The sequence below is a fragment of the Octopus bimaculoides genome, chromosome 20, assembly GCF_046866305.1.
Source record: "Octopus bimaculoides isolate indiv1 chromosome 20, ASM4686630v1, whole genome shotgun sequence".
Lineage (NCBI taxonomy): Eukaryota > Metazoa > Mollusca > Cephalopoda > Octopoda > Octopodidae > Octopus > Octopus bimaculoides.
In genome coordinates, this window is record NC_142947.1 from 23572450 (window position 1) to 23586674 (window position 14225).

The 14225-nt window shown below is 35.6% G+C and overlaps 1 protein-coding gene across 1 annotated transcript in view; it reads right to left on the reverse strand.

Annotated features, from left to right (window-relative positions):
• Window positions 1–12021, reverse strand: part of LOC106879450 (hypoxia up-regulated protein 1) — a 55619-nt gene extending 43598 nt beyond the window's left edge. Inside the window, exons 1-5 of the mRNA XM_014929006.3 lie at window positions 11950–12021; window positions 4485–4575; window positions 1305–1366; window positions 609–640; window positions 359–437 (exon numbers count right to left, since the gene is read on the reverse strand). Coding sequence (XP_014784492.1) covers window positions 359–437; window positions 609–640; window positions 1305–1366; window positions 4485–4557 — 246 coding nt within the window. The 5' untranslated portion in view covers window positions 4558–4575; window positions 11950–12021. The remainder of the gene's footprint in view (window positions 1–358; window positions 438–608; window positions 641–1304; window positions 1367–4484; window positions 4576–11949) is intronic.
• Window positions 12022–14225: the final 2204 nt, after the last annotated feature.

A 14225-nucleotide genomic window follows, 5' to 3' on the forward strand; every position in this document is an offset into this window, starting at 1 on the left:
TCTCAATGCCCATGTCATCACTTCACAAGGAATCCTTTAGTTGTCATCTCATTTCCTCCTGACATTTAACGACCTTTTCAAATCTCCACCTTCCCCTAATTCTATCTGGATCCACAACAATTTGCTCTACTCCATCTTTCAAAAGAATCTTTAGGTTTTCACAATTATATTTGTGCATTGTTGCTTTTAACCTGAAATCACTGAACTAATCAACAGAAGGTCATTATCAAACCTATAATGTATTGGAACAGTCAAAATTTAGCTTCTACACTTCTTGGTCTGGTTAATCCCCAAACTCACAAAGTTCACACAGTTCTCAGCAAGAGAGAATACATGAAAGTCAAAAGCAGGATCTTACTGTTGATAAAGCCATATCAGAAAACTGCCTGTCTCCTCCTTTAAAGGCAATAACCGTTGGAGTTCTTCTTTTGGATTCTCTGTAAGAAAAACATTTACAAATAACTATGAAAAATGATTAGTCAGAAAAGTATGCAACAAGAAAATAATTCAAAGAATTTAAAGAAAAAATATATATAATAAAATTATTAAGTGTATTTATGATAGTAATTTAGTTTGTTTATAAGTCATTAAAAAAAAAATGGCCTTACAGATTTAATACTATTTCCATGGGTACTCCTGGCTGAAACAAAAAAGAAAATAGATTTCAAATTGAAATTATAAATATGTGCATGAGAGTGAACAACAAATCGACACAGAAAGAAAAATGTAGACAATAGATAACACACACATAGTGAAAGCTACACACAAAGTGAGAAGGAAAAAAAGGGGAATAAGGGAGAAAAAGAATATCATAGCTGAAAAGAAGTAACATATCTATAAAAGAAAAGCAAGAGTTTATAGTGGTGTTTGCTTAACAATAATGATTTTCACACAGGTGATTTGGTGGGAATTGATATACATGGACTATAATATGGATAAAAATATCATCTGATAATAAATATCACCATGTATAAAAATAAAGGAGCTAATTTCACAAAAAAAAATATTATGTATAAAATTATAGACTGACCCATGCAAGCATGGAAAAGTCAACATGTAAATGAAGATTACAATACAAAAAAAAAAAGAAACACTTGATATCCACCAAGTCACCAGTGTGAAAATCTTTAAGTAATCAATACAATAAATCCTTGCTTTATTTTATAAATTACATTACTTCTTTTTAGCTATTGTATTCTTTTTCTCCCATACTCTCATTTTTCCTTCTCACATTGTGTTATCTTTTGTCTACATCTTCATATATATATGTATATATATTAGCAAAACCTGTTTTCTAGCCATACCTTTACGATTCCAATCTTCATGAAATGGGAGCCCAGATCTACAGACATCACAGCAAAGCTCTCTATAAAAGAAGGAAAATCAAATTTTGTCACTAGTTTAACAAAAAAAAAGAAATTATTTTAAAAATGGATTAATAACCAATATGAACCAGGTTTTTGCTTAACAAGTATAGCTTTAAAAATGTCTCCACTGAGTGACTTGATTACAGAACTGATTTCACATCTAAAACCTGAGCATTACTGTATAGTGATATATATTAATATATAGTAATACAAGTGATATATTATCTGTAGAAGACATTTAACTGTCAATGTCTGTAGCAGACACTTAACCTTTCAATGGATAGATGTAAATAGGTAAGTAGCATATGAGGTATAGTACATTACTGCCAACAGCTTATAGTACTGAAATGAAATCCTTCCATATTGAAACCATCAAATAAACTGGTGTACTAACAAGAATAGCAATACATCCCTCTAAGCAACTTTATATATGAAAAATAAAGATGAAATGCTTCACATAACAAAAAAAGAAACAAATGTAAGAAAGAAAAACAAACTGAAAATCTCAGTGTAGTAAATTTTATATGACCACAAGTGACACCAACACTAAAGTTATTATTGAAAGTTAGAAAGAAATTGCTCAGCCCAGATCACTAATCCAATACACCAATGATCAAACACCTAACAGTGACTACCATAACTATTTGTCTTCATACAGTATATCTAGAATGATATTATGAAGTGTTTTTTCCTATTTAAAGATGGTAGGATATGATTTAAGGGATGCTATTTCTAGCACGCTGATCAATCATGAAGAAGCTCCCTTGTTGACTCAAGGGTGAAATTGCTTAGTTTGATACTTAGTTTGTCGTTGTCCTGTCAGAATTGACTGTATCTGACTTCCACTAGGATTCAATAATTGAAATTATTATTCATAAAAGAAAGACTCTTGCACCTAAGTGAAACATCTCTATATTAATATGCTAAGTCCAAATGCATTACGCTATCACATGGTTAGTTGAAGGGAAAGGTGAAGAGCAAGAGAAAAAGAGAGAGAGAGAGAGAGAGAGGTGTTTAACAACATGAGGTAGGGGGAAAGTAATAGTTATAATGTGGTTAAAAAGTTAGTTGAAGGGAGAGATATAGAGAAATAGTTAGAAATTCAATATTTAGCAGGGGGGGGGTGATGTTCTGGCAGTGAGATTAAAGAAATGCCCTCTCTCTCAGAGGGGAGGGCAGTTATATTAAGAGTGGAATGCAGACAAAGTGAGAGTAGTGATGCTATGCCAGCCAATGTCATTGCGCTGTCACGTGTTTAGTGGACATGAGAGGTGAAGAGAAAGAGAGGAATGAGGACATGAAGAGTGGAATGACATGGTTAAAAAGTTTATTGAAGTTAGAGGTAGAGAGAAAAAGAGAGAGAAAAATATAAAGTACTTAGCAGAAGGAAATTTTAAACATTATATATTATTGTGACTGACAAGAAAATAACATTATAATATTTAATTTTTTTATATCTTCTCTCAGTTACTCAATTATCTGTCTATTCACATTGATAAATACATCATTGAATAGACGGTAGAAAGAAGGCTTATAGTAGATATAATAAAAAACTTATAGATCAATGAAAATGAAATAGCTTAGCAAAATAGTTATGAATATTATTTCTTTTTTAAATATTTTTTTTTAAATTATCTGAACTTTGTATTGTCAGACTAAGATACAATGAACGGCAAGAAAAGTGGATATAAACAAACAACTGAACTGAAATGAAATGAAAATAATCTTGGTTGAGAAACAACTTAGACTGAACTTTGTTATTGAAAACTATAATGGTGGTGGTGGTGATGAGAAAGGTGATGGAAGTGGCAGTGATGAGTGGCTAGTGAAAATGTATTTATTTTTTTATTTAAAATACATTTTTTATATCGCCTATCACTTAATGCATGTGCATAAGTGCAATCATTTATCAACTGCTAACTTGAACATTGATATTTGTTTATAAAATATGGATCACAGATGATGTAAGCTAATAAGAGAAAGAATGAGATGGTATAGGTAATGATGTAAAGAGAAGCAGTGGGTTGAATCACTAGGACAAGCATGTGAGCAGCAGTGTATAGGAAGAAAAAATATCAAAGAGAATACAGTTAGTATTTACAACAGATAAGAGAATATGTTCAAGATAGAATAGAAAATGAAAGAGAATGTCAGAAAGACTGTAAACATATGGTTAAAAGTTACAACATAGGTAACATGAATATCCTCTGTAATCATTTGTGAAGCTCAGATTTATAACTGAACCTCTGAACTGCTGAAAGATTGGGAAAGTTATGCTCCCTAAATTACAACCTTATCCAGAAGAACTGAAAGGTTTTCTTAATGTAAATAGTGCAGAATATACAATTTCAAAAGAAACACTAAGTTTTATTATTCTATATAAACTTGCAATCATCTAAAAAAATTTGTATTTATTGTGGGATCTCCACAGGTAGTGTTAGTTATTGTTATTGAAAACAGTTTAAGAAAAGACTGCAATATTGTGTAATGGTACTTTTTAAAAAATGATGGATTTAGCAGGCAAATTTTCAAACTGAATTGCAGGACTTTTCACCATGTTTAACTATATTTGCTTCAGCTATACATGTTAGAAAATAAAAAAATGATTCTATTGAAGTAATAGACTAATATCCTACTGACTGCCATCTGTTTTACATAAGCACAACTAAAGAGAACTGATACTACAAGTCATCACATTTTAAGCTAAGATCCAAGTGAGCTACTTTTTCAAGTAATTCACTCTATCTTGCCTTTCTGGTATTTTCTAAAACAAATATGGTAGATCAAGATCCAGAATACAGAATCATTTGGAAAAGCTTGGAGAGTGCTTGTGGACGGATGAGTGAATTTTGATGTTGCTCAAAGGGGTACGGAACCAGCATGATGCGGCAGGGGTAAACCAGCATGTGCTGTTGGACCCTGCTGTCGTTATCAGGGGTTGCGTTCTATGCCTTGACCCAAGCATAGGACAGGGCTTGCCTTTTTGAGCTGGGAAATGAATGGAATGCTTAGTGTGTGTGTTGTTGTGGCTACCTGCTCCTAAAAAAAAAGGGGGGAATAGGCCTGGGTATATACAAAACAAATAATTCCCAAAAGAATTAGGTTGAGATATTTTACCTGACAATTTAACTTGAGTGGAAACAAACAAAACTGCTATTAGCAGGGTGGATGCAAACTGTTGCCATGACATGATGGAGGTGAGTTGGTTCTGAAATGAAGAGAAACAGACATTAACTTAGAGACACCAGTAAATCTTTGATGTTAATTCATTTGTTTGTTCAGTTTTAATTTCCTACCCTTTGGCATTCAGATTAGTCTTTCACATGTAATGTTTATTATTTAGTGTTTTGAATTCATCATGCATTATCTTGTAATTTCAAGATTGCAATGATGTGATTGTATGAATCTTGCTGAGATACATTTTCTACAACTGGATGCTATTCCAGTCTACCAACCCTTACCTTTTTCCAAGTAAGCTATTTTTTCATTCTACTAGTACCATACAGGTAAGGTACATTTTCATTCCACTAGAAACAAGACTTTTTGATTATTAGAGATTGTAAACAACCGTTTTCACTCAAATGATGTTAATGAAAACATAAGAAATGATATCTTCAACAAACACATTTATATGTATATCATCATCATCGTTTAACGTCCGCTTTCCACGCTAGCATGGGTTGGACGATTTGACTGAGGACTGGTGAAACCGGATGGTAACACCAGGCTCCAATCTAATTTGGCAGAGTTTCTACAGCTGGATGCCCTTCCTAACGCCAACCACTCAGAGAGTGTAATGGGTGCTTTTACGTGTCACCCGCACGAAAACGGCCACGCCCGAAATGGTGTCTTTTATGTGCCACCCGCACAAGCCAGTCCAGGGGCACTGGCAACGATCTCACTCGAAAATCCTACGGGAGCCAGTCAGGTGGTACTGGCAACGGCCACGCTCAAAATGGTGCATCTCATGTGCCACCCGCACAAGAGCCAGTCCAGGGGCACTGGCAACGATCTTACTTGGCTTGCCGGGTCTTCTCACGCACAGCACATTTCCAAAGGACTCGGTCAGTAGTCATCGCCTCGGTGAGGCCCAATGTACGAAGGTCTTGCCTCACCACCTCAGCCCAGGTCTTCCTGGGCCTACCTATTCCACGGGTTCCCTCAACTGTTAGGGTGTGGCACTTTTTCACACAGCTATCCTCATCCATTCTCACCACATGTCCATACCAGCGCAATCGTCTCTCTTGCACACCACAACTGATGCTGCTAATGTTCAGCTTTTCTCTCAAGATACTTACACTCTGACGGGTATTCACATTGACATTACACATCCAACGGAGCATACTGGCTTCATTCCTTGCGAGCTTACATATGTCCTCAGCAGTTACAGCCCATGTTTCACTGCCATGTAGCATGGCTGTTCATACGCATGCGTCATACAGTCTGCCTTTTACTCTGAGTGAGAGTCCCTTTGTCGCCAGCAGGGGTAAGAGCTCTCTAAACTTTGCCCAGGCTATTCTTATTCTAGCAGCTACACTTTCAGCGCACCCACCCCCACTACTAACTTGGTCGCCCAGATAGCGGAAGCTATCGACTACCTCTAGTTTTTCACCCTGGAATGAGATAGAAGTTGTTTCCTGTTTGTGTATATATATATATATATATATATATAAGAGACAAGGTGTACATATGCTGCTATATATATAGATTGGAGCAATATCGAGAATAACCATCTGAAATTGCAAGGATAATCTGGATCTCGACTGAGGAAAGAAAACTACAAATGACCTGTCCTTGTTTTCTTTGTATCGTCTATCTGGATGTTTTGTCCCTTTCTTGTATCACCTAACTGTCTGGATGTTTTGCGTTCTTGTCCCATTCTGTATTATTTATATTTATATATATATATATGACAGACTTTTCCTGTTCACAAGGCATCTCAAAGAGGTCGTATTGTTGGACAATCTGAGGCTGATCTTAGCCAGCAAAAAATTGCCAAAAATCTTTAAATTCCTCTTGCTACTACTGTTAATAGAATTATAGCACAATTCAAAAGCCAAGGAAAAAGAATCAACAGATTCTTGTCCCAGCCAACCTGGGCCCTCAGAAAGGAAGCTTTGCTGTTTGAAGGGAATTGTGGAAAACAAACCCCGTTCGAAGACTTCTGACACTGCAAAACAGCTAGAAGTTAGTCCAAGAACGTATGTTACATATCTGCATAAGCTTGGGTATTATGGACGAGCAGCTGGAAAAAAACCTCTCCTTCAACCAATTAATATCATAAAAAGAAAGAAATGGGCTAAGGAGATATCAGAAAAATCCAGTTCATTTTGAGATAGAGTGATTTTCTCAGATGAATCCAGATTTGCATTATTTTCAAACAGTGGACATGTTTGGATCTGGAGGCTTCCCAATCAAGAATTTGATTTGAAACAGCTCCAACCAACTGTGAAACATGGTGGTATCTCTATAATGGTATGGGGAGCTGTCACCAGCAATGGTCGTTCTGAGCTGATCAAATGTGTTGGAACTATAAATTCTGAAAAATACATCGAAATACTCAAGTAAGGACTACTTCTGATGTATTCACACAATAACATAATGAAAAATGAGTTTTTATTCGTGGAAGATGGGGATCCATTCCACACAGCAACAAAGAATCAACAATGGCTACTGAAAATAGGATCAAAAAGCTTCCTTGGCTGAGCCAATCTCCTGACATGAACCCAATTGAAAATCTTTGGAGCATACTAGATAGAGCTATAAGAAAAACTCAACAGAAACTTAAATCTAAAGATGAATTGTTTTGATTGTTGCATGAAAAATGGGCAGAAATTCCACAAGAGACAATCACAAAGCTCATAAGTTCAATGCCAAAAAGAGTTTCTGAATTAAAAACTGCAAAGGGAATGTCAACTAAGTACTAAAGTATGTAGTCCTACCTATCGATTACATTTCAATAAAAGATTTTGAAAATGAAAGGTGTCTATTTACTTCCTGCATGTCTGTGTATAAATATATATCTACTACATATGTGAAAATCTGTGGGTGTGTTTGTTTGTGGTGTTGTTATCTAACTCCTCCTACATCATTTTATGAAACTTAACACATGAGTAGAACTCATGTCTGGAAAAATAGTGACATACTTAGATTATCGAGAAAATCGATAATAGGGCCCCTGGAAGGGATTCTTATATCTACTACATATAACTAATATATTATTTTTAAACATCTAAGGGAAATAACCCATTTGCTCCTGAAAGGGATCCTTATATATAGCCAAGAGAACTAATCCATTCATGTTCGTAAATAATTTCATATAAATCAAATTGAGTATGCTTATTTCTTAGTATTTGAACTATTTGAGTTATTTTCGCAATTTATCCAGTACAACGCTTAAACAAGTAAATAGTATTTTCCTAATCAATGGATTCACTTATTTCAGTTAGTGACTTATTCAAGAATATACTAACACTAGCACCGCTGAGGGTAATATTCTCTGCGAATGCACAAAAGCTTTTTTCAGAGTTATTTACTTTGAATTGTTATCTCATAACTAATTAGTCTGTTATTACATAACATGCTTCACGATTTTAGTATACATAACTTATTAGTATTTTCTCCTAAAGTCTATATACTCTGGGAACATATTAAAGCCCTTTTCAGGGCTATTTTATTTGAATTCTTACTATCGGGTAATTAATTTCATGTTATTACATAACTGACTTCACAATTTGGGTATTCATAGTTTATTGGGAATTCCTAAAAACAAGATCCTGTGTAAGACAGTTCGGTATTCTCAATAAATGCACAAAAACTGCTTTAAGGACTACATACCCTGTATTGTTGTTACTGGATTAGCAAAACAATTATGAGAACGGAACCAAGGGATAAGCCCTGCTTTCTCAGGAATTACTGGGTACATCAACTATATATATATATATATATATATATATATATATATATACATACATACATACACACACACACAAATACTGGGAGCTGATGGTAGATGTTACAAACATCCCTGTTTCATGTCCAAGTAAAATAGAGTTAAACATCCAGCATCTGCAGTTTATGTTCTGTTGTTTATAATCTAATGAAGCTGAAAACAATTTGGCTACAATTGATATGAATATAACAATGATCAGATCATCTATATGAGGAACTGGGATAAGCTCAAGCTTTGTAAAATGGTTGAGTATTTGAGAGATATTTCTGTACAAGTATTTTCATATCAGAGTTGCTAGCAAAAAACCTTGTTTCCATTCTTTGACAACTTTTAAAAGCTTATCATTAACCCTAAGTTGGTGAAGAAAATGGTAGCGGTTGTCAATGGTAGGGAATGAGTGAAGAATTGAAACTAGATTATGAATATAACTGTATCAGTTCACAATTGATATATGTGCACTTGACTTCACCTTTCAGCTTTCCAAAGCTGATAAAATAAGTCTCAGTTATGTTCTGGAGTCAATACAATTGATTTTGTCACCTTAAGCCTATATTAGATATCAAGGACTGGTCATCAAGGTCATTAGATCTTCAGACAAAATACCTTGGTATTTCTTCAGGCACTTTACATAAAAATTTTGTCTTTTCGTCCTTTCGGAGTCAATAAGCTGCACAAGATAACTACTGGGTCAATGCAATCAACTCTCTCCCTCCAGTCTGCTGACCTTGTATCTAAATAAGTAACAGGTATCATTATTATGCTGCTTTCTACCTTTTGCAAAAGTGTGACTGTCAAACTTTCCCCAATTGAATATCAAGTCTATACAAGACATCTATTCATCCTATATCGTCAGATGTTACTTAGCTCCAAGTCAGCCCTGATTGAGCAGACCTATAATCTAAGGTATTCCAACCGTGACCATCCAATCTTTTATTCAGGGTCATTTTACTCAATGTGCTCTTTCCTTTTTAAGACGGTAGGGCACGATTTATAGATTTGACTGCTACTTCTAGCCATTCGAGAGATCGCAAATATTTCTTAATATTTAGTTCCAAACGAGTCCAGATCGATGAAACCTATGATCAGTCCCATTTATATAAAAGCATGTTGGCCTACATTATTCAATGTGACCCTATCTTACTAAGACGGTGGTATGATTTGATGAAGATTTAGCTGCTACACCTAGCAGTTTGAGAGATTATGTACAGGTTCCTTCATTATCTCTGTCATCATCATTTGTGTAGGAGGTCTCAGACATATCTCTCCGAACTAAGGAAAAAAGTCTGTAATTAATTCACAGAACAAAGGTTGTAGCGAAATGTGACAACGATAACTTCCACAGAATACTACAATAACCACAATATTAGAATCCGCGGAACTCTAATGACAACTAATTCACTGTACATACATACACATATGTGACACTGCACGTTTACTCCACAACCAAGTATTGAGCACTCGTTTTTTTGTTTTTGTTTTTGTTTTTTAAAAAACACACACACTTTCCGTTCGATTTGTAAACAATATACACTTTCATTTAAACATATGTCATTTTTTCCGAAAAACGGGCGATCAATTTTTGCTCTGTTCAGCACACATTGTGTTAGCCCCTTCTGGCTTGTCTCAGATGCACACACCGATTTACAATTACATAAATATAGCGATAGTAACGTGTGAACACACACACACATCAGAACAATCGAGAGACATCTGGACTTCTTGTTGAGAAACTAAAGAATTTTTTACATATCCATGAATAGATACAAACACTTACAAACATACATTCACTTATACTCAACGCACACACAAACCTTCAACGAAGTCGCTCAAATGCAAAGAATAGCAACCATATTTCCCTCATTTACTTCTACACTCTTAAAAAATACGAAATGATCACGGCTGGAACGCAAGTGATGGACAGACTGTTCATGTAGGACGAGTCGAAGCTAATAACACGTGTGCGGCATCACAGGAAAAGAATCTGAGTGGATTGAATGAAACAAGGAGTTAAGTCCAAGGGAGCGGCGTGGAACTGTAGAGGATATCAAGAGGTAATATCGGATAATTTAGGAGACAGTTGTAATGTAATAAATTGAGATAGCGAAGGAAAAGAGAAAGAAACACTATATGAGTTTGTTCCGGTTATGGTTACAATAATCGAGGAAGAGGTGGGATCTAGAAGTCAGCAACATCGCTATTACTGTCTTGGACGCCACAAATTCATATTTCCCCATCTCCCGTTCTCCTCTCAAAAATAAACTACTGCTATTGTATTAATGTTTGAAATCATTATAAGTATGAAGAGAAATTATTATTTTGGCATTCAAATACTACACAGGTTTTCAAGCTATCTATATCTATCTCACCAGGGTCGACATAATTAAATACCGGTAGGAGACAGAATCATCCATACTATCCCACCCACTTGGACTTGTTCTTGGGCATGAGGCCGTTCAGTACAATGCTTAAGTGGTAGTCGATGGGATTAAAGGGAATTAAAGCAGTTGAAGTAAACAGACCTTCCACAATGCATGTCATAGCCGATATATATATATATATATATATATATATATATAAGCTCAGTTATTTTTACTTCGACAACTGTCAGAATGAATGGAAACCTGTTATTAAAACAAAGGAAAAGGTTACAGGTGAGGATTAAATTTGTTTCGTCGGATTTTATTCCGGTGCAGCAGGATTATTATAACGACTATATTTTCTAATACTATGAGGAACCGAAGAACTGTCAACATTGCGTTAGTTTTTCGTTCCTCCTTTCCGACTTCCAAAGGAAGAGAATTGCTATTTCAGAGAGGAAAGTGTGTGGATGGAGGTCCAAGTTAAGTAGGCTATATATATATATATATATATATATATATATATATATATTACTAGTGAAGGCTGGATTATTGGGTTACCCTGAGTTTCTCGCCATAAAGGTTACCTTTATGGCGAGAAATCAGGGTAACCCTAAAAACCGGCCTTCACGAGTAATTAATATAATTCTTAGAGTGTGCTTCTTCCGGATTTATGTTTTTCTGGGAAAAAAAAACGATATATATATATATATACATATATATATATACAGCTTATTTTTTCATTTACTGTCGGAATGAATGGAAACATTAAAAGTTTTAGATAAAGAAAAGGTCTTCGGAGTTAAATTAGTTTAACTTGATTTTTAAAATATTTTTAAGGTTAGCTTTAGTACAGTAAGCCGGGTTATTATAACGATTCTAATAATACAGAGAACCAAAGACATGTCAACATAGCGTTATTTTTTCCTTCTCCCTTGCGTCTGAAAAGGGGGGAATTACTATTTCAGGTAGGAAATTGTATAAATATAAATAAACACCCAAGATAAGTGAAAATATATAAATTTATAAACAAACAGATGGATATATAGAGGGCTACAAAGATTCTATATATCTTTAGTGATTTCTGGAAAGTTATTCTAAAAATAAGGAAAACGTGTAAACGGATGCTTTAAACATATATCCATTTCTCTCTCTTTCCAAATATATATATATATATATACATACACACACACATACATATAAATATAGAAAGAGAAAAGGATAGATCAAATATAAGACAGCAGAAAGAAACTAAGCATGGAGTAAATCTTACCGTGGTTTAAAAACTGGAAGTGTGGTCGTATTTTGAGTACGTACGGTGCCTAACTCAGTCTTTTTCTCTGTCAATCTCCATATGATCAAACATACAATCATGTGGCGCATTCCTATTGGTCTAAACCGGCAAGCCGGCTTACGTTACCTGTTGTCTAATGTATGGAAGCACAAATGTACAACTATAATTTATTGCTTAATATTCCTGTATTTTTACTTCTTTTTTATTTTGTCTTTTCTTATTATTCCATTCACATCTAGGATGTATAATAAGAATAATAAATCGAACCCCAATACTTGACTCATGATTTATTTTGTCGACATTCGAAATTGAGAAAGACAAAGTTAGCTTCGGTGGATTTGAATTCAAAATGAAAACATTTTGTTCGGTTCAGCCAAATCACTGGGAAAATTAAGCAAATAATGATTTCAAATTGTTTCAAGTTTTGGTGCAAGGTCAGCAATTTTGAGAGGAGAAAGGGGGAGAAAATTACATCGACCTTGTTGTTCAAATGGTACTTATTTCAAATGGTACCGAAATGATGAAATGCAAAACCAACCAAGATGAAATTTCAACGCAGAACAAAGAGTCGAAAGAAACACCGCTATACATTTTATCCGACGCGCTAACAACTCTGTCAGCTTGCTGTCTTTGTTTTCAAATTTTGATACAAGACCAACGATTTTAGGGGATGGGGCAATCAGTTACTTGACTGGTACTTATTTTATCGACTCCAAAGGGATAAAAGGCAAAGTCGATCTCGGTTCAATTTGAACTCAACGTAAAGACGGACGAAATGTCGCTAAGCATTTTGTCCGACGCGCTTATGACTCTGCCAGCTTGCCACCTTGAGAAAAGTAAAAACTCTTACTATTATAGGCCGAAGGCCTGAAATTTTAGGGGAAGGTGGCTAGTTGATTGCATTGACTCCAGTGCTCGACTGGTACTTATTTCATCGACTCTGAAAAGAATGTCGACCTTGCTTCTAATCATTTTGTCCGGCATGCTAACGATTCAACCACCTCGTCGCCTTGAGGAAAGTAATAAAAGTAAGAATTTTCTTTTATTTGTCAGCAGTGCAATGAATGATGGATATGATACAAGGACATAAATAAAGTAAGGGGATTTACATAAAATCGAATGGAAAAAATATGAAACATAAATATACATGGTATACAACTATAAGGCCAATCGAGGAACCCCAATATCCCAGATCTCCTTGAATATCTAGGGCAAGTGTCCTCTCCAGTTGTCGTTCTCCGACTTACAAGCTTATATTTCAAGTGGTCCCATCTGCTCTAGGCATTTAATCCTTTGTCATCCACCTTTCAAATAATTTAGTTGCAGACAGCACCTCCCTCAACACTCACACGTTCCTTTTCAAATGAAATTTGGAAAAGTCGATGAAGGTTCTACAGAAGAGGAAAGTCCTTATCATATATTTCTACTTAGTTCACCACACAACCTCTTTCGCAGTGCCACAAGGTAAAAGCATGGGCCCAGGAACATGAGGTGCAGGGGATACAAGCGCACCTCCTAAAATTTTTGTGGGGTGCTAAATCAAAACTTGCACCCCTTCTTGCTTTTCTCAGGTTTAGAAAACTGTGTAAAAATGGATCTCTAAAAAGTAGCTTGAAGTTAGGTTCCTTCTCAAAGAACAAATAACAAAAATAAAGAAAACAATAAGACCTTGTTTGTAAAGAATTTTGGACCTGAGTTTGCATCCCCCAAGAAAAATTCCTTCCCGAGTCAGTGGATAGAATGAAAACTACCTTCCCTGTTCAGTTAAACGAGAGCGGCAAGCATTCATCACGATGGGCTCGACTGATAACCTTGATTCGTCTCATACGCAGCAACAGCTGTTCGACAAAACTCTTAGCAAGTCAGCAATGTCCGGATACTGAAAGGTGTGTGCAGAACGGTTTCATCAATCTGCACAAATTTCGAACAGACCTGTTTGATGGCACTTCCAGCTTTAGGACTTCTGGAAATTATCCATTGTACATTTCGATGCGAAAGACCCCCGGAACAGATAGGCCAGTTCATTTTCGTTAACGCCCAGTTTCCTCGAGAACGCTGCCACTCTTCCCAACCACTAATTCTCTACAGACTTCTAGAATGGAACATCCACTATCCCGTTGCATGACTGGTAGAGGGCGATGAGCGCCTAACAACATTCCAGATATCAAACGCCTAGTCTCGGTCTTTACTTCATTCAGGACTGCAATTCCGCCTAGGAGACAAGCTGCGAAAAAATGTTTCACGAATTGTGTCCA